This window comes from Coenobita brevimanus, chromosome 60 (genome assembly GCF_032717465.1).
Source record: "Coenobita brevimanus isolate Jiangsu-jjx chromosome 60, ASM3271746v2, whole genome shotgun sequence".
NCBI classification, from domain to species: domain Eukaryota; kingdom Metazoa; phylum Arthropoda; class Malacostraca; order Decapoda; family Coenobitidae; genus Coenobita; species Coenobita brevimanus.
Window position 1 is genome coordinate 27,731,274 of NC_137013.1, and position 21,339 is coordinate 27,752,612.

General features: G+C 41.1%; 1 protein-coding gene and 1 pseudogene across 1 annotated transcript in view; both read right to left on the reverse strand.

The window, feature by feature from the left end:
- Positions 1–21,339, reverse strand: part of tim (timeless) — a 394,051-nt gene that overhangs the window by 97,192 nt on the left and 275,520 nt on the right. The window contains exon 15 of the mRNA XM_080274845.1: positions 470–590. Coding sequence (XP_080130971.1) covers positions 470–590 — 121 coding nt within the window. The remainder of the gene's footprint in view (positions 1–469; positions 591–21,339) is intronic.
- Positions 15,616–15,736, reverse strand: LOC145403444 (5S ribosomal RNA; annotated as a pseudogene).

Below are 21,339 nucleotides of genomic sequence, written 5' to 3' on the forward strand. Positions count from 1 at the left end.
GTGATGAGGCGCTGTCTGCTGTGAGGAAATATTGGTTCGTTGCATGGGATGGCCCTGCAGGGGCGGTTGCTTCCCTGAGTTCATGGTCTCATTGACCAGACACATTGGGGCTAATCAACAATAACAAAAAAAAATGTAATTTCAAATTCCAGGCTTACATGCATCACGAGGTCCGAAGTATGATTCTTCAATCTGTTAAGAATATGAATTAGAGGAAAATGTACTCTAGTGCCAATTAAGACAATCTCTGTATGTGCCATAGGAGGTACAGTACATAACTTCTTGCTCTCACCAAATCGAGCAAACAAAAGCCCAAGTTTTTACAGCTAACAATGAGTTTGGCTTATGCTATTTCTATTAATTACCTGATGAAACTCAAGACCAAACCAACAAGCACAGTACTGTCATGTGCTGGGAGACTAAAGAAGTACCCGTATCATCAAACATAAAATATTTCATAATGTCTGACCTCCTTCTTAATGGGCTCCTCAATGGTCTCATCACAACAGATCTCCTTAATCTTTTCCATGAGGTCCTGCTCACTGGTTGAGGCTGAGTAAAGGTTGTACAGCTGATCCAGGTCCTCGTTCCTGTAGAAAACAGCAAATATTACATAATAACATTTAATATACTGGGTAGTTGGTGTAAAGTACTTAATAAGATCATTCATTTTGACTTTTCTTAGTTTGCACATATGAAAAAGCTTTCATAAAAAAACACACACACACTGATCTTAGGTGAATACAAGATTGAGACTGTTGCCATCACAAAACTCACTAACATACAAAAGATTTATAGTTCAAGTACACCACTCTCTGACAAACTACGGTACCTAGATTACTCCTTCTGTTCAATGATATCCCTCATAAATACAGGATAATAAAATATAAAGACATTATTAGGTTGAAGTGATTAGCAGAGAATGCTCCTAATTCCTTCAGCTCAAGGATGTCTTTCCTAGGCTGATTTAACTGTCAAGCATTACTCAAAGTTAACAATTAAAGGTGTCTTTTGGTAAATAGGAAAAGCAATTTTTACACAAGAACAATGAATTTACAAATCTATACAGTGATCCTCAGTTATCGTGTATAATTGGTACCAAGCAGGTCACCAAGATAACAGAACTGCACGATAACGAAAGCAAAGAAACTATGGGATTTATTCTAACTAGCACCAGGCATCCCAAGTGCAAACACAAATTTTCCCTTTAATGACAAGTTACACCCACTAAACACATAAATATTGTTATGGTAAGTATCAGAAACACACAAGGCATGGTTAGATTAATACAAAGATAAAAAGGGCACAGTGAGGAAGAAACACATAGCACAGTGAGATCCGAAATGGGCCTGAGGTAAAGAGTTCCAAGGCTAGTGGGAGGAGAGACAGTGGCCACTACCTGGGATTAACTCCTCGAGTAGGACTTCATCTTTGAATCCCTCATAGCCATCAGAAGCCACAGACACTACACCATCACTGTCAGCAGAAAGCAGCTCAGGTGTACGATAACTATATTTTTTAGCCAAAAAATGCATTTTCATGGCAAGAGTGCAGATTTCCATCCCAAAGTGATAACGAAATGCACTAAAATCAAGTGCATGATAACCAAAGGATCACTGTATACCAGTATTACTCCATACGGACTAGCATTCATCTTCCTTGTCATGTTTCTGCACTTAGAAATTACATTATTAGTTTTCCCAATGTTATAACCACCCATCACATTTCAGGACACTACTGGGAGTCCTATCTTTATGAAAATACTTTCAAAAACATGTTTAAACCATCTAAATGCACTGTTCCAAATTATTCTTCAATGAAAAGTATCATATCATACAGTACTTGAAAAACTTTATCAAACTTTTTGCCACTCTGGGACTGTTTATGCATTTTATTCTGGCAATTGACAGTTGATATTTATTCAGGTGAGGGAGATCCCTAGGAATCAGGGGGTTGATCAGTCTTTCATTAATTCATACTCATAACGCTCATACCTGAGACTTACTCCTTCTTGGGTCTATTTTATCCTTGTATATCTCCGATTTTTTTTTTTTTTTTTTTTTTTAGGTGATTCAGTACACCATGGAAAGAAACCTGGGCAAATACTCTGGTAGTCCTTAAGAGACTAGTGATGGTATTACCCACAGGCCATGCTAACCACACTAACAAAAAAAGCTGTGCAACACATGATAAAACAGTTGGGCTACACTTCTCCAAACCCAATACAGTACTGAAACAGTTAAATCATGGCCATGTTGGAGGACCACAGCCAGCATCTGAGAGTCAAAGAAGCCTCAAGCACAACATGGTGGCATCCTGAGACTAGTAATGTATAGGAGAAGAATGAGTATTCTGTACTAGAGACAGACTATGGCTACAGCAGGTATAGTGGCAGTGTGGCTGACTGCCAATGTGTAAAGGTGTCACCCATCACTCCTATAAATCAGCACAGCCAAGCAAGAATAGAGTTGGACTCATGCCATGTCAACAAAGATGGCTTATCAGTATCTTGGTGGAGCCACCTGATGGAGAAAAGAGGAGCAATACAACAGGTGATGATAAGTTAAGCCAGTATTGTGTGTCTGCACCCAGAGTAGTGATGAACAAATGATAATGAGTACAGGGTCATAAACTGCATGGGAGAGTTTAAAACCAGTTACAGTGCATCATCATTTAAAATCCAATATTCCACAATTTAGTGGAGTGAGAAAGTTAGATGCAAAACACAGCTCCCTGATCTTAGTGGTAACACAAATATGAGGAGAAAGGAGGCCCCAGGTACAGAACCATTTCCTCCTATTCCTGTCCCATTAGTCATTAGTGATAAGAGGCTACTTGCAACACAACTAGTGGGTGGTAGGTACTCTCATACCTGTTCCATCAGTTGCTACTGAATATAAAGCACTAAAACTGACCTGACAGGTCACTGAAAACCAACTTGGAAAAATGTTTCAGGCAGCGGAAAGAACGCTGGGCTACATGTATCAAATCAGAAGGGTGTCTACTTTGAGGGGGATTAGTGTCCAAGCTCATCAGGTTACTTTTTTTTTTTTCTTCTTCTTCTACTTTTTTTCTTTTTTTTAAGAGCCTAAGGTCAGATACTTTCAGAACAAACCTTGTACAGATAATGTAACAAATTGAAAAAAATGAAAAACGAAAGAGATTAACACACATGTACTGTGATTTACTGGAATATACTCAGTCATTACATCAGGCAGTATTAACAGATAAGATTCTGTGGCAAAACTGAAAGTTTGTTAAACTGGAGTGCATTAAATCAGAGTTTAGTGTATCAAGGTAAAAATGGTAACTTTGGCTGAGTAGCCAGAAGCAATTAGTCCTTTATAATGGTTTTCTTATAATTTTTTTTTTTTTTTTTACAGAATAGCATGCCCTGACAACAGCAATTACTCACATTCCTGAAGAGACTGCTGTATAATTAGACTTTATTTCTGTGCTGGTATGAGATGCAGGACTGCTTACAACACACGTACTAAGTGGCAGGGTCATCACATCTCTACACAAATACAGTACATACTGGATGAAGGCACCTTTCCAGCATTCAGCTTCTCTGCTGAATTTAGTTACCCAATACAACAACCAGTGAATAAGTGGAAAATATTCTGTCTTCCCTACCTCCAGATTGTCTACTGACCAATGAAATACTGAAATGCTCATAATTTATACACAGTCACCACAACAATACAGTATTCACATATTCACTATTTAACCTGAACAGTAATGTTAATTGGAATTTTCTTGACTGAATGAGATCATCTAGCACTCATTAGCTGATTTCATTACAATACCTATTGTCTATACCATACACTTGGGTGTCAGCGAGATTAGAATTCAGTTCTATTCAGGGAATGAAAATGCCCACAGTGGCAGATAGAAAATTAACTGCATGGAGTTTCTGTAACATCTGCTTTCTTTATCAGTGGACAACTAGATACAGACTGACAACTGTCATTCTGTGTGTGTGTGTGTGTGTGTGTGTGTGTGTGTGTGTGTGTGTGTGTGTGTGTGTGTGTGTGTGTGTGTGTGTATTTACCCAGCTGTATTTACCTATTTGTGATAAACAGGAAATGGGCTACACTCGTAGGGTCCTGTCTCCGTGTCTCAACCAGTCAAACTTTGCTTTAAATTCATTTAAGTATTTGGACTGGTTGACTTCTTTGTCCAGGCTATTCAACAGGTCAAAGCATCTATATGCAGAACTGTATTTCTTGATATCCTTCAAGCAACTTGTCTTTTTCAACTTCTTTCCACGTGCTCTTGTTGCTCCCCATCCTATACAAGCATCTTCTCTGTCAATTTTGTCTACTCCCACCAAGGCCCTTAACTCTGCAATAATGACACCCCCTTTCTTTTTTCTTCTAAGGATGGCAGACTTAGCTTTTCTAGTCTTTTTGTGTAGGATAGATCTGTCAGACCGGGGACCATCTTGGTTGCTGCTCTTTGTATTCTCTCGATCTTGTTTATATGTTTCATTTTATGTGGGGACCACACCACTGCCACATATTTTAACCTGGGGTGGATAAGAGATGCCACTGATTTTTCCATCAGCTCCTCATCCACATACAGGTCTACCCTGCTCTACAATCCATCACTATACAATACCCTGCCTTAGCGATGTGAAAAAATTAACACCCTTCCCCGTCTATCGCTGGCCAGTCCCTGGTTATGTGATGGGTTTTGTTTTTTTTACCCAATTTTTTTGTGTTTAGGTTGATTTATAAAATGTTTCTAGACTTAGATTAATGAGTTTTAGTCACAGGTGGGGTGAACAATGTCATTATCTATTACAGTTTACTAAGTATGATTTTTCCCAGACTTATTGTCGATAATTTTCAGACTTTATTTTTGGGTTTCGGTGAGTTATAAACCACTTTTAGGCTTAGTGTAGCTTGTTTTAAAGCTATCTGGAGGTTCAGGTGAGCTAGAAACATGTTTTTGGACTCATTTGGGTGGGTTTTGGACTTGGTTGGGGGGGGGAATCCCAAGGCTCCCAAACACATCCCTATACTTGCTATGTAATAACGTCCCTGTTTAACCCCTCCGTGGCCAAAGGCCCGGAATTTTCTGTGCACACCAGGCCGATGCTGGGGCCATTTTTTAAAGTTTCAAAAATTGATTTTTTTTTCTCGCCATACTGAAGAGAAAGTTCAGATACACCTAACAGTGTAAATCCCGGCTTCCTAGACGCATTCTGTGGCTCGCAATGGAGCGTGGAAGTTGCAGAAATATCGGTAACCGATATCCGCAGCCCAGGGGAGCTCCGCAGAGCAACTAGGCAGGTGTTATTATTATTATATTTTTTTACCTCCCAAAACAATGTGAATGGTGCTGAAAAGTTGCGCATATATGAGATATGATGACATCGAATGATTTCAGAGCATAATCTCTTAGGAATGGCTGTTGTTATGAATACTTTTTCACCTTTTTGATATAAAATATGTTTATGGTAGTTTTGAGTAATTTTTTACGTTTTTGTTGTGCCCATGCTTGGAAAAGGGAACGAAAGGGTTGAATTTTCAGTCCTAAATGACAAAATTGCACGTCCTCTGAGGCTAGGCTCTGTCACAGGAGAACAAAGTGGAGGGTCAGATTCGATTAGCAATAAGGAAGCTGAGTCGTAACTTCGAGCTCCCACACCACGAGCATGGCTAAAAATAAAATCGTAATGCAGTTTCAGAACTAAGAATGTCTAATTATTACGAATACAGAAATAAAGCAGAAATAAATAAATTTACAGACGGGGGAAAATGTATTTTTTCCGTAATAACATGTTCATCTTTCTCTATCATTTTGCGTTCATCTTTATCATTTTACCTTGTTATTTTCACAATACATATTGCTGTCTCATAAACAGGGTGGTTGTGTGTGTTTTGCAAGGAGGAAAAATATTGTATTTTCTGTCTGGGTCAAGATAATGGGTGTAACTATGTGTTTTCAGGCATGGCCACGAGCAAAAAAATCATACATCACTCGTCACAAAAGCAGGTGGTGAACTGACAGATGATATGTGAGAGGGTGAAGTCAAGGTCAGTCTCATGTCCCAGATTTTCGTTCGCATCCCAAAAGTCTTCAGTTTTCTACAAGTCGTACTGCATTGAATAATCCAAACCATTACATGAAACCTGAGCAAACAGGTAAAGATACCAAGACAAACATGTATTTTTCACTTATTATTATGTCTTTTTTGTTTGTGCCTGTATTAATTCATAATCGTAAACAGGTGGACGTGTGTGTTTTGCAAGAGAGGACAAAGATGATATTTTCTGCCTGGGTCGAGATAATGGGTGTAGTTGTGCTTGTTTAGGCATGGCCAGGAGATAAAAAATTGAAAATGCACTAATCACAGCAGCAGGCTCTGAACTGTTTGATGGGATGTATGGGAGTGTAGTGTAGGTCAGGGTGAAGACGTTCAGAACGTTCGTTCACTTCCCCAAAATTTTTGCAGTCTTTTATAGGCCGCGCTCAAACAACGCCTGAGGCCATTTATTGGATAAACGTCATTCGAAGCCGACAGCCACGGAGGGGTTAATGATACCCAGGTTTAATGATGGCCTTTCCTAAATGCACCTAATCATTACAACGGAGACAGCCTGCAATGAAATGCCACTCTCATATCTGCTGAGAACTTATATGTCTCTCTGAAAATCTTGATAATGCATTTTTCAGGTGACAAATTATCCTGGACCAGCATTCCCAGGTCCTTCTCTTCTCTCATTTTTGTGACAAGTTCCTTTCCCATCAAGTAATTCGGTGATGGCCTCTCAGTATTTTGGCCCATTTCCAATATTTTGCAATTTTTTGCATTGGATTTCATTTCCCACACCAGGCTCCAGTCATGAATCCTGTCCAATTTACCCTGCAGCATTTTACAGTCCTCTTCAATGTTGTTTTCCTCATGATTTTTGCATTATCTGCAAACAGACTTGCATAACTATTCATTCCATCCACCATTTGGATACGTAAATCAGGAACATTACAGGCGCCAACACCAAGCCCTGCGGGTCTCAACTTGTTACTTCCCTCTGTCCTGACATCCTGTCCTTTATTACTGTCCTCATCTGCTGGTCTCTCATAAAGTCTTTCATCCACTCCAAAAGGTTCCCCTTCACTCCTCCTAGGTGCTCCAATTTCCACATTAGTCACTTACGGGGTACCTTGTCAAACTCTTTCTCCAGATCTAAGTACCATACACACGATCCAACCAACTATCTCTCTCCTGCAGTACATCAACTGCCCTTGAGTAGAAGCTCAACAAATTAGAGACACACAAACTTCCATTCCTGAATCCATACTGACTTTCTGTCAAAATGTCCATTTCCTCCAGATATTTTATTCACCTGTCTTTCAAGATTCTCTCAAACAATTTTGGAACAATGCTGGTCAGGGTCAATGGTCTCTAATTCTGGGGTTCTTCCTTATTTCGTCCTTTGTAAACTGGTACCACAATGGCCCTCTTCCATTCCCGAGGCACTTCCCCTTCTTACAGAGAACACACCGTGAGTCTTATCCGCTGGTTGTTTTCTGTATTCCTTAAGTATCCATTTAGAGATTCTGTTAGGCCCTGGGGCTTCCATACATCTTGAGTTTCCAGATGTTTACACACTTTCTGCACTTCCACTTTTATGTCTTTTAACACTACATTTCCAGTCACTCCCTCCCCCTCCACAAAATCACCTTCCTTAGTGAAAACCAATTGAAAAGTTGCTCATTATTTCAGCATGAACTACTGCATCTTTGTAGACCTTTCCTTCTACTTTCAGCTTGCTGATTCCTTCCCTGTGTTTCAATTTGCCTTTGACAAACCTACAAAACATTTTAGGTTCCTCCTTTACCTTGAAAATTATACCTCTTTCAAAGTTTCTTTCTTCCTCTCTACGGATTCTTGTATATTCATTTCTAGTTCTTTTCTATTCTTTCTTTGTTCTACTGCTTCTATTTTTCTATTTTTCGTATTCATAGCCATCCCCCTTAGCTTCCTTCACTTCTACTGTAGTTCCCCACATACCTCTTCCTTACTTTCATATCCATCACTCTCCAAAAAAAGTTTTACATTCTTCCTCTGTCCTCTTATTTTTTTCCTTTACTTGTTCCTTCAAAGATTTTAAAACTTCTCTTTCTTCTTCATTCAAATCTTTTCTTACTACAATATTATCCATCCCTGCCTCTTTGCTTAGTTTCCAGGTCACTTTAAGTATTCTGTATAATTTACTAAACTTTCTGATGACAACTTGACTCTCATTGGTCTTGTTTCCCCTTTCTTAGAAGGCCCTATCCTCCTTACTTCCTCAATTTCCTTTTCCCACTTGTCTCCTTTGGGATCAATCTTGCCTAATATTTTTCTTACCATATTTGTGTCTCTCTCAAGTCTCACGAATCTAACCTTTTCTTCCTCTTCCCTGTTTCCAAATATTTCCACACATCTGTTCCTTTCTAGTTTCTCTCACTATTTTCTCTTTTTTCTTCAGTATTTTCACTACAGTTTCTTCCATTTTTTTCTTGTTCATTTCCTTTTCTTCTTGAATGAATTCCCTTAAGCTGACCACTTCTTTCTGGTCTTCTTCCACATGTGCCCACTTTGCCTTTTGTTCTTTTAACACACTGCTCACCTTCTCCATTTTATTACTGCTCTCTTCTAGCTTTCTCCTTCATTTGATATTTTTTGCTTCAAATTCCTGATCTCCTGGTTCGTCGTCTCATTGGAATGGATCAGTGTGTGTACTTACCTATTTGTAGTATACAGGAAATGAGCAATGCTCGTGTTGTCCTGTCTCCATATCCACATTTATCTAGTCTACTTTTACACACATGAATGTTTTTCTCCTGCACCACCTTTTTGTCTAAGTCGTTCCAAATATTTATGTATTTATCTAATACTTTGTACCTAATTGTGATATACACGAAATGTGCTATGCTCGTGGGTTTCCGTCGCTGTTTCTCAGTAAGTCAAATTTAACTTTAAACTCGTTTAAGTTTTTAGACTGGACGATCTCTTTGTCCAGGCTATTCCATAAGTCTATACTTCTGTAAGGAAAGCTATATTTCTTGATATCCTTCAAGCAGCTTGACCTTTTCAATTTCATTCCGTGTCCTCTTGTTACTCTCTTATCCCATAAAAACAGATCTTCTTTGTCAATTTTATCTACTCCCATCATGGTCCTGAACACTGCAATCATGTCTCCCCTCTTTCTCCTTTCCTCTAAGGAAGGCAAATCCAGCTTTTCCAGCCTCTCTCTGTATGACGGATCTGCCAGACTGGGGACCATCTTGGTTGCTGTTCTTTGTATTCTCTCAATCTTGTTTATATCTTTCTTTTTGTGTGGGGACCACACTACCGCCGCATATTCTAACCTGGGGCGAATCATGGCCACTATCAATTTCTTCATCTCCTCATCCATATAATGAAATGCTACGCTTATGTTAGTCAAGAGTTTATGCTTCTCTCTAACTATCTTGTTATTATGTTTTTCAGGTGACAAACTATCCTGGACCACCACTCCCAAATCTTTCTCTTCTCTCACTTTTGTGATTGATTCATGTGCAGCCTACTATGGTGCCCCTGTTAACTGGGTAGAGAGACACTACTGCTTTGTCCAACCGCAAACCAAACCTCCACCCTCTTCCCCACACCTTGCTGTGGTGAGGCACTGTCTGCTGCAAGGGAACACCAGTTCACTACACGGGATGGCACTGCAGGGGAGGATGCTTTCCTTTGACTGATGGGGCTGCTCAGCCAGACAGACCAGGGTGCTCAACAAACACATGATACACTGGCACCTGACAAGCTCATGTTATTCACCAATTACATTTCGTCACATGTTTACACTCATATCCCTGACTGCAAAATTTACACAGAAGCTACTGACTTAGCTGCAGAAGACCATTTATGTGAAGCCTTCTAACAAACAATAGAGTAAAGAACTCCTTTGTTACTAATTTTTTTTTTCAACACTTTTGACTACAGACAGATTTTTTTTTTTTTTTTTTTTTCAGCTGGGAATTACTACTATGGATTCCAGAGGCAGTGGAAGTGTTTATCAGCAATAACTTTTTATCAAAGCATAGGATTATGATGATATTTTACCAGGGTATGTTTCAAACCCCGATCTAACTGGCGTCAGTATGGTTTATTACCAAATGTGGAGACTTAAGGCATGTATGAGGAAAATAAGCATGCGCAGTGACTGTTTTACCCATTGCTGGAATGAGGCTAGCAGGAAAATGCCCCGCCCCCTCACTCATATCGTGACGTCACTTTGACATTGTCCATATAGTCACTGCCCTCTAATCATCGTATGGGTGAAATATTGGAAAGGGTGGGTATCTGCTTTGGTAGACAGAAAATGTTGCCTATATCTGAAAAATAAGCCTGGTATTTTCATATAGGCCTATAAGGAAGTTATCCAATTTTAATGCAGGGATGTGAATTATTGTAATGTTATCATCACATATGGAAATACCATCCACTTGAGGTGTACAACTTCCAACATTACAAATGTGTAAATGATGAAACGTGTCATATATAAGTAACATGATAGCCTTACATTGCACACATGACATGTTGCCTGTTATCGTCAAAGTGGAATACATTGTTTGGCGGAGAGTAAGGAGACACCTGTTTAATAAGGTTATCTGAATATGAACTGTCAAGAAAAGTCATAATAATACTGTATAACTATAAAGCATTTACACGAAACCTATGGCCATTGATGCAATGACACATGGTATATGCATGTAATAAAGAGGCATGCATTGCAGTAGCCGGAGAAAGAATGTGGATATATTACGATAGGTGTACAAATGAAGTAAACAACATAGCACACGGTAACTTTTATTCAATGTCACTCTCCAGGAATAGGTCGTTATCTCTGTCATCGTCATCGGTGACGATGTCGCCATTCCTTCCACCACTTGAGCCTCGGCCACGAATAACCTTTCCCCTGTCAGTGTTTACGTGGTTACCTCGCCCAGGGGCTGCATACTCAAAAATTCACAATGGTTGTATTTCATGAATGTGTTCATATCCTTGTATTTTTGGTGTTGCTATGGCGTTTCATTCTCACTCCGAAACAATGCATTATTTCCATACCTTTATTCAATTTCTGTTCGAGTCAGTGTGACTTATAACCAAGGTCACGAATTGACGTTTTTGGACAGAGTCCTGCCTTACTAGTATCGTAATATTTGGAGTATCCGGGTGGGCGGTGTACATAATGTCATAACTATACGGTACGCTAGCCTCGCATAAATGATGGCTCATTCTGTTGCCTCGCATGCTTATTTTACTCTTATAAGTGCCTTAAGTCTCCACAGTTGGTAATAATCCATACTGATGCCAGTATGTCTGAAACATACCTTAGTAAAATATCATCGTAATCCTATGCTTTGATAAAAAGTTATTGCCGAAAACCAGTGTTCCACTGCCTCTGAAACCCATAGTAGTTATTTATTTTCAAGGCAGAGGAAAAAAGAAGTTCTGCCCTTTCCATTAGGTGTCACTGGCAGCATCTTCCGGCCAACCCACTAGTCGTCTGCTTTTGGGTCTCCTTATTTCCATCTGCACATCTCACTCTCCTCCTCCTCCTCATCATCATCATCATCATCATCATCATCATCATCATCATCATCATCATCATTATCTAATCCTGTGTTGTCCCATGAGAGGCATAAAAGCCCGGGGATAGGCAAGCTGGTCCTGACATTTAAGATGAGAGTGACCAGCCTCACTCATCCCTGAGTGGCATTACATGAGCAATAAACCCCAACCACCCCTTGGATATAAACCTGCACAGGCTCAATCTGATTGGAGTGCCTTAATTGCCCATTAAACCACCAGGCAACATAATCTGGTTATATGGTTACCACCCAGCATAGTAAATGGTTTCCTGGTGTACAGGAAAGCATTTGGCTTGTCACTCAGTGTAGTCACCCACAGGCAAAGGGAAGAGGAAAGAATGAAGGAAACAAAGATAGAAGAGGAAATGTAAAGCCACCTGTAGGCAGAAGGAAGTGGAAAGAGAATGAAGGAAGTAAAGACAGAAGAGGAAGGAAGGAAGGAGGAGAGGAAAGGGCAGTCACCCTAGAGCAGCACTACACTTTTAATAAATGTAAAAATATTTTAGCATCTGCAGTTTCTGTGAAAAATAATAAAATGTTTACAAAAATACACATGCAGACAGTGCCAGACTGTCTCCTTTGTGTTGTGTAAACTAGTTGGATGCTTTCAGTTTCCTCATTCCATCTATGCATCTCACTCTCACTTTTAACAGATAACAAAATATTCTTAGGGCCTGTAGCTCTTTCTGTGAAAAATAATAAAATGTTTAAGCAAATATGCACGCAGGCAGCACCACCCTGTCTCCTTTGTGTTACGTACATAGCTATTTGCCTGCTTTTGGCTCTCTTGATTTTCATCTACGAATTTCAATCTCACTTTTAACAAGTATCAAAATATTCTTAGTGCCTGTTACTTCTTCTGTGGGAAATAATAAAACATTTCCATAAAAATCCATGCAGGCAGGGCCAGCCTGCATCCTTTGTGTTACATAAACCAGGTGCCTGCCTTTGGCTCTCTGATAAAGAGGGAGATCTGTACCTGCAACCTTTGGTAGGAACCAGTTGGCTATGTGGAAGCAGCTATCCAGCAAATACATGAATCAGTTTCTACAGTCTGTAAAGCTACTTTACAAAGACTGTGATTTAAAGGCAGTGAACCTGTGATGCTTTCTCTTCTATCTGGTATTTTTCACCTATTATTTGTCAGTGTTTTCTAAAGAAAGAAACTCTCACCTTACATGATGCTGTGCAATGTGTACAAAATTTGAATATGGCGCAACTCAAACAATATTGTATTTGTTCCCTGTAACTCCTGAGAACTACTCTGCTTTTACAGAGATGCCAAGTCCTGCTGAAGCTAGTTGCAGTACCTCGTTTAACCTGTAGCTGTGACTTAGGGAAATCAGCTACCTTGCCCCATGTGAGAAAAAAAATCTTTTTAGTTTCACCAACTGAATTTTTGGTCATACTGGCTCACAGACAGTGTGATGGAGTATACTGTATGTGTGTACCCTGTACCTTAAATTTTTAGTCCATTATCTGTTTTTTTTCTGTTTCAGTTTCCTGAAGTTATGTGTAAGGCTCTATGTATATAAATCTGTATGTATGTACATACTGTATATGTATGTATACAGTTATACCCCAGTTTAACGATCTAACTGGTTAGGCAAAAGCCCACCGTTAGGCAGGGTATCATATATTGGGGTACTTTTAACATGTATTTCAATGTGGACTGTTTACCAGCCTTGGGTTTCCCCCCAAACCAAGTCCAAAACTCACCAGGATGAGCCCCAAAAACAGATTTTAAGACAATCTAAATGGCCTAACAGCTGTCAAGGAAGCTAACCCAAGCCTAACACCTGTAAATAACTCACTGAAAGCAATACATAAAGCCTGAAAATCATAAGGAATATGTTAGAAAATATCAAACACCTCTCATCACTTCTTGTAGGTCCATGTTCGGTCCTGGTCATTATCGCTACACCCCCCTAGGCTAGGGGACATGTGGTGCTCCGCAACACTCAACCCTCCTCCTCAAAGCCCTTAAATCCAATCTCCAGGGGAGGGTCAGAGGGGGGTGGTGATGGAGTGCGATGCGATGACTCAGGCAGAGGCAATGGAGTGCGATGCAATGACTCAGGCGGAGGCGATGGGGTGTGAAGTGCTGGCTCAGGCGGTGGTGATGAGGTGCAATGTGATGGCTCTGGGGGTGGCGATGGAGTGCAATGCAATGACAGAGGAGGTGGTGAGGGAGACAGCTGCAATGACCAGTGAGGTGGCAAGGGAGACTGCTGCAATGAATGATGAGGTAGCAATCGAGTCTGTTGCAGTGGCTCTCATCATAGTGAGGGAGACACAGACAGTGCCAAAGGTGGTGTGGGAGATGGAGGCCAGGATGAAGAAGGCTGCGATGGAGTGGCAGAGTGTCTTAGTGGAGACACGGGTGACACGGGAGATGGTGATCGACTGGGGGATTAGTCCAGCATAAAAGGTCGAGCACATCCTCGGCGGGAGGTGTCCCTCGGTGTTTCTCTGCTGGTTGAAGTTGGGGAGATGCTCTGCTGGTTGAAGGCTGGGGAGATGCTCTGCTCGTCGAGGGCTGGGGAGATCTTTTCTGAGTCCCTGGCTTGGTGGGGGCCTGCTTGAAGAAGGCTGTGATCGTAGTCTGCCAGGCCGCCCTCTTCTTCTCCTCTAGCATCGTCCTGTAGACTTTCATCCCTTCCTCAAGCCAATTAGCTGTGTCCCTGCTTTGTCCAGGGAAAGGGGTCGTGTGTTCACATTAGGTCAATTGTCTCGTCCAGCTTCGTTAGTATCTCCTTCAGAATTTTGATGTTCAGAGCTCGAACCTCAGGCACAACCTCCTCCTCCTCTGCCTCCTGGTGCACTCACTGGATCTTCATATTGAGGAGCTCTTCGTTGCTATGCTCCTCCCTGTGGCTCTCGAGAACCTCCTCCAAGTCATCCTTGTCAACCTCCCCGAAGCCTGCCTCGTGCGACAATTTCACTATGTCCTGCCACACACGCCTGACAGGTGGAGCTTGCACACCTTCGGGGAAGCTGGTGAAGGAGTGCACACACTCTGGCCACACTTCCACTACACACCGTTCATTGTTGCCTGGCTAACCTCGTCCCATGTGGCAGTTATATTCTCAAGCGTGTGGCGTATGTTGTACCCCTTCCAAAAATGCTGCACTGTTGTCCTGTCATCACTGTCACAGGCCCTTACCACCTGCTTCATCGTGCAGTGGAGGTAGTAGGCCTTAAAGGCTGCGATCACCCCTTGGTCCATCGGCTGCAACAAAGACGTGGTGTTGGGGGGCAGGAACATCACCTCAATATTGTTGGCCCATTCCTTCATCATGGGAGGGTGGCTAGGTGCATTATCCACCACCGCAAGAAATCTGTTCACCAAATTTTCATGTGATGCATACCTCTTCAGCACATGAGAGAGGCATGAGTGGAAATAGGACGAACAGATATCTGAAGTTAACCAGGCCCTCTTGTTCGACTTCCAGATAACCCAACTCACTCCTTAACATACCCCATCAGAGCCCCGGGGTTTTTGGAGTGGGAGACTAGGAGCGGCTTCAACTTGAGGTCGCCCTTGGCACTGCCCCCCAGCAGCAGTGTCAGCCGCTCCTTTAAGGCCTTGAATCCTGGCGCAGACCTTTCCTCCACTGCAAGATATGTCTTGGAGGACATTCTCTTCCAACAGAGTCCAGTCTCATCAATATTCAAAACCTGCTTCGCACTGTAGCCACCCTCTGCGATGATGTGTTTCAGCTCGTCAGGAAACACCGCCACTGCCATTGTATCTGCACTTGCCGCCTCACCATACATCTTCACGTGGTTGTTTGCCCGCCTCTTAAACTGGTCAAACCACCCATGGCTCACCTTAAAGGTCTCACTTTCATCCAGATCATTCATTCATTCATTCATTGCCAGACGCCATGTATCCCAGAGGGGGTGGCTAAAGGCTTAGAGTTAATTGTTTTACAGGGAGGGGCACTAATCCTCCACCAACCCCACTTGACACGTAGGGATGCCAACAGCATCTGGTGTTCCCAGGCAGTCACCCATCCAAGTACTAACCAGACCCAACGTTGCTTAACTTCGCTGATCGGACGGGAAGCAGTGTACTCAACGTGGTATATACTAGGAGTAATGAAAGTGAAACTTTCACTCTAGCATGTATGAATACTATGAGTTATGAAAGTGAAATTGAAACTGACAGATTCACTCTCAGCGCTAGTATACAGGATGAGAAAGTGAATGCTACGTATTTTACTGAAAGAGAAATTGAATGCCTACAGTGACAATAAACTACTATTACTGAAGGAAACTTATGGATAAAGACTATAGATATATATAAATGTTATATAGTAATAGAAATATAAATTGTGAGTGTTTTTATGAATAATAAATGACAAAACACAAGCGGCGAATGATCGGAAGTGGGACGGTCATATGCGCTCGTAATTTTCATTGCCTTCACTTTTTTTTTTTTTTTTTTTTTTTTTTTTTTGAGTATGGATTCCAAACTACTTGAGAATCATAGAATAGTGTTTCTAGTGATAATATCAGGCTGTGGTAATCATATTACGGGTTGCTGGGAAGTGTAAAGTGGAGACTTCATTACCCAACTTTAGAGGTCTCTGCAAGTCCTACGGTACTCGACGAAGGCTCAACAAACATCCCTGGAGAAAGCTGAAGGTATGTGCCATAAGCATATGTAATTTTAATATTCTAGGACTAATAACTGATTTTTGGCAAATATTTTTAGAGCGTCTTTCGGAGCGCGAATATGCCCGCGGGACACGCAAGTCAAAGCAAAACAAGTCTGCAGTTTAGGGGTTAAAAAGTTCATTTTTTTCTTGGGCAAACCTTGTATTATGTGGGTATTAGGATTTGATTCAGTTTCATGGAGTAGTCGATTGTTATACACCTGACTAAGCCAGTGACATCCCATGATCCTGTGAAGGCAATCAGTACCTAAGGAGTCAATTCACCACTTCAAATCACTGTTTAATATTCATGTCTCACAACCACAGAGTAAGTCTGGAAGCACCAGCAACTTGAAGATGCAAATTTTCATCCTTCTACACAAATAAAGATGATGCCAAGTACTTGAGCTGAATGAATTCATAGTCTCACCAGCTAGACCGATGCAATAAAAAATATGACCTATAAGGTCTGTTCAGAATGTATCCAACCTTAGGCTCTAAAAAAATAAATAGCTAATCTGTTGAGCTAGAACACTAATCCCTCTCAAAGTAGACCCCTTCTGACTTGACACAAGTAGCCGAGCATTCTTTTCACTGCCTGAAACATTTTTCAAAGTCGGTTTTCGGTATCTCCTGCAGGTGCTTCATCGCACCTTGGGTGCTCTCCAATGCACTCATCAGTTACTGGCAGGGCAGGATACCCAAAGGTATCCTATTGTTCATCAGGATCCTCACAATTCTATGTACCTCAAACCAATTTGAGAATGCCATTGCACACTCATGAGCACATTTTTCATCCTGAGTTTCTCAAGATGGAACTGTTTATGGTAGCAACTTCAGCTTCTCTGTTATGATTTGCTGCCTTACAGTAGTAACAAGAAGTCTGTGATCAGTAGCAAATATCTCTGCACTCTGAATACTCTGCAGTTCTGAAGAGTCCTTCAGCAAGTACCATCATGGATGTGGTCAATCTCATTTGCAGCCTCTCCGGTATTGGAAAACAAAGTCCAGCGGTGAAAATCTCATCAATGGAACCAAGATCCAGTAATTTTCAACTTATGGGACTTTTTACGAAATCTAGCTGCTGTTATTGTGAGCAGGGCAATAGGCACGATGCAGTTAGTGAAGGCAGCAACTGTTGACTGCTGAAATATTGAAAGCCTTAGGAGATATAGCTGTGGGTTTAGTTACCGATTTGATCAATCTGATTATATATAAGTACTGTATGATGCTTCAGATGACTGGTTGAAGACTGTTGTTGTAAATGTGTATGAGGGGAAGGGTGATGTCCTGGTAAAAGGAAATTACAGAGGCATAAAATTTTTGAACCAGATAATGAAGGTAATGGAGAGAATCATTATGATGAAGGGAAGAGTATAAACTGATGAGATGCAGTTTGGGCTTATGCCAGGCAAAGGGGCCACTGATACAATAGTCATAGTCTGAAACCTTCAGGAAAAATATACAGAAAAGGACAGGGAGCTGTACTTTGTGATAATTTGGCGAAGGCCTCTAACAGAGTACCTAGGGAGGTGGGGAAGTGGACAATGAGAAAGCTTGGGATCAAGAAGTGGCCAGTTAAAGTGGTTATGGGAATGTACAAGGGTGTTTGCACCCAGGTGAGAGAGAATGGAGACTTGAGTTTTCCATGTATGCTGGGATGCATCAGAGGTCAGTCATGAGCCCCTTATTGTTCATCATGGTGCTTGAAACTTTCTCACACAACTACAGAAATGGATTCTATTGACAAATGTTGAATGCTTATGTCTTGTTGTTGACTGTGGAGAATGAGAGGGAGGTGGAGGAAAGATTTAGGAAGTGAAGAGATGGAATGGAGTACAAGGGTTTAATAGTAATTGCAAGTAAAACATACGTGATGATACCTGGGGCTGGTGGCGGTATTGTCAAAGCAGAGAGAGTATGGCCTTGTACAGTCTGCCACATGAGTGTGAGATGTAACTCCATCTTGTGAAGTGTTAGTGGTAAGTGGGTGCATAAGTAATATTGTGGTATTAGAGGTATGCTGCAAAATAATGCTGATTTATGTTTGCAGTGTCGGGGAGAAAAAGTAGACTGAGAAGCAATAATGGATTGGTCTTGCTGGAGAGTCTGAGTGTGTGAAGGAGCTTTGCTATTTTGGGACCATGATATGTGCTACAGGGGGACTGGAACGAGCCCTATGGCTATGGTAAGGTGTGGTTGAAGGAAAATCAGGGAGCTGTTACCTCTTCTGACACTGAGAGGGCTCTCCCTCCAAGCTAAGGGATACTTGCATGCCATGTGGGTTACAAGTATAATGCTGTAAGGTAGTGAAGCCTGGGCAGTAAAGGAAGAGGATATTCATAGGTTCATACATACAGAAATGATAATGACTGGATGGATGTGCAGTGTGTCCTTGAAAAAAGGCCTGGGGGGGGGGGGTAGGACTGAGATCGTGAAGAGTTAAGAGGAAGGATGAGACTTGAATATACTGCATTAGTGTTGTCATGAGGAGGGCCTGACTGAGGTGGTTTGGGCATGTTGAGAGGATGAAGGATGACAAATGGGTGTGAAAGGTGAGAGGCGTGAACATCAAGCACAGGGGTGCGAGAGGCAGACCAAGACAGACCTGGGACAAGGTCATAGAGTGCGATCTCTGGAAAAAGGGACTGAATAGGGAAGCTGCCAGAGGCTGAGTTGCATGGACAGCCACCACTAGGTGACCAAGGGTGACTCATGCAAGCATGTTGAAACCTTTTTGAATGAAACTAAACAAAATGAGAAGGCAAGAAATACAGGCAAACAGCACCAGATATTGTCGTGATGGATAATTGAGAGTTTAAGTAAATTCTCAATTATCCATCATGACAATATCCAGTGCTGTTTGCCCAGCTCTATTAATGCTAATATCCGGCGCAAAAATGGGAAGCAATCAGCGGTACTATGCATTTTTCGGTGGTAATGCGTATCATTTAGCTCAAACACAGGACCCAATCAGCCCACAGGCAGACCCCGCAGCACAGCAACACACACCAACCAATCACAATACACATCGGAGCAGCCAACCTGACATACCAAACCAACCATTGCCTTCCCACAAATGCCTCACTCATTGGTGTAGTGCTGCGGAATGTACCCTAGTTCTGCATGATGATTGGGTTTTGTGGCTTCTGTGAGTGTCAACACTAGGTGGGTATGATAATAACTATATTATGTACTGTACTACTGTACTAGATGTACATTCACAAGTACTAATTTCTGCTCAGGGGTGCCCCCTTACTACCCCCCATATGCCCAAGAAAGAGGGGAGCAGGGTAGACAAAATGAGTTCCACCCGCCAATACCCCAGCTCCCAACCCTCCCGCATACCCTTATCCCCCCACCTGTTATTCTTAACTGGCAGGTAAATCTCAAGCTGATTTCATACTTAAAACTCTTGGTCACACTACCATTACACAAACATACAACACTATGACACGTAAAAATATATAAGTATAACTGTCAACACGGTACAGCAAGAAATTGATGCATTACGAGTAAAACATTGAATAGAGTGTAACTTGCATATCATATATCTGTACTGTGTGAGAAAATTCTTGAATAGACGTTGCCTCTTAACACTGGTCCATACAGTGGTCTTGTCTCGTTTGATTACTGTAATTCACTGTGGACTGGTCTTCCAAATAATATACTAACAAAAGTTCAGTCTGTATTGAACAGGGCAACATGGCTTATATTTGGTCTCCCCAAAAGAATCTTGACTATCCCATTCCTAATTAAGCTGCATTAGTTACCAGTAAAGGCTAGAAATGAATTTAAAGTGTGTCTTATTGCTTTCAATTTCTTAAGTTTGTTGAACCGAAGCATCTTGCTGAATTGTTGAAATTCCCATCGATACGTCCAGGTGTGCTGTGACATAATGAAGATGATTCCTTTCATCGTAACGAGCCTGCAGCCATTCACCAGTCATCTTTCTCTGATTGTTCTTTTGTGTATAGAGCCTCTAGGTTAAATAATAGATTGCCGTTGTCCATATGACAACTCTCTTCTGTTGAATCCTTTAAGAGACAGCTGAAAGGCTTTCTCTTTTCAAAATTCTATGACCAGGAATGACGTACTGTGATGGATGATTATAGGGTTTAATTATTGCTACTTTCACATTTATTACTGATGAAGTCTGTATTGTACAGTAATACCTCAATATACGATACCTCTAGATGCAATACCTCGGCTTAATGATGGGCTTAAAAATACCACCATACCTCACCTAATGATGGCCAAACCCCGTTTTAAATATTTTTTTTTTTTTTTTTTTTTTTTTTTTTTTTTAATACTAATTTTGACGATATTTCAGACTAAAATTGTGTGTTTAGGTTGATTTGTAAACTGTTTTTAGACTTAGAATAATGTGCTTTAGCCATAGGTGGGATGAACATCGTCATTATGGGGTACAGTTTACTATGCTTGGATTTTATTCCAGACTTCCATTTGACGATTTTCAGATTTTATTTGCTGGTTTTAGTGAGTTATTTACAGGTGTTAGGCTTAGGTTAGCTTCCTTGACAGCTGTTAGGCCATTTAGATTGGCTTTAAACTTGTTTTTAGACTTATTTGGGTAGGTTTTGGGTTTGGTTTGGGGGGAAACCCAAGGCTGGTAAACGCTCCACATTACTTTACATGTTAAAAGTACCCCGATATATGATACCCCACGTAACAATGGGGTTTTACCTAACCAATTACATTGCTAAACGGGGGTATGCCTGTATATGAGAGATGTTACATTTCTTGTTATTGTAAAAGTAATGTACAGTAGAACCTCTTTGGTCCAGACCCCTTTAATCCGGACTTCTGTTAATCCGGACAAAATTTAAAAATAATAAGCTCCAAAAATATGTTGAAAGTAATTCTAAAGTCATTTTCAGTATCGGCGCGGAAAGCGATCGTCATTCATTTAGTCTCGGAGCACGCTAGGTCGCTACATGGGCACCTGTTTAAACACATTCTAGCATTCGTTCCATCAACTAGTTCACCAACCATTTATATTTTTTAGCTGTATTTCAAA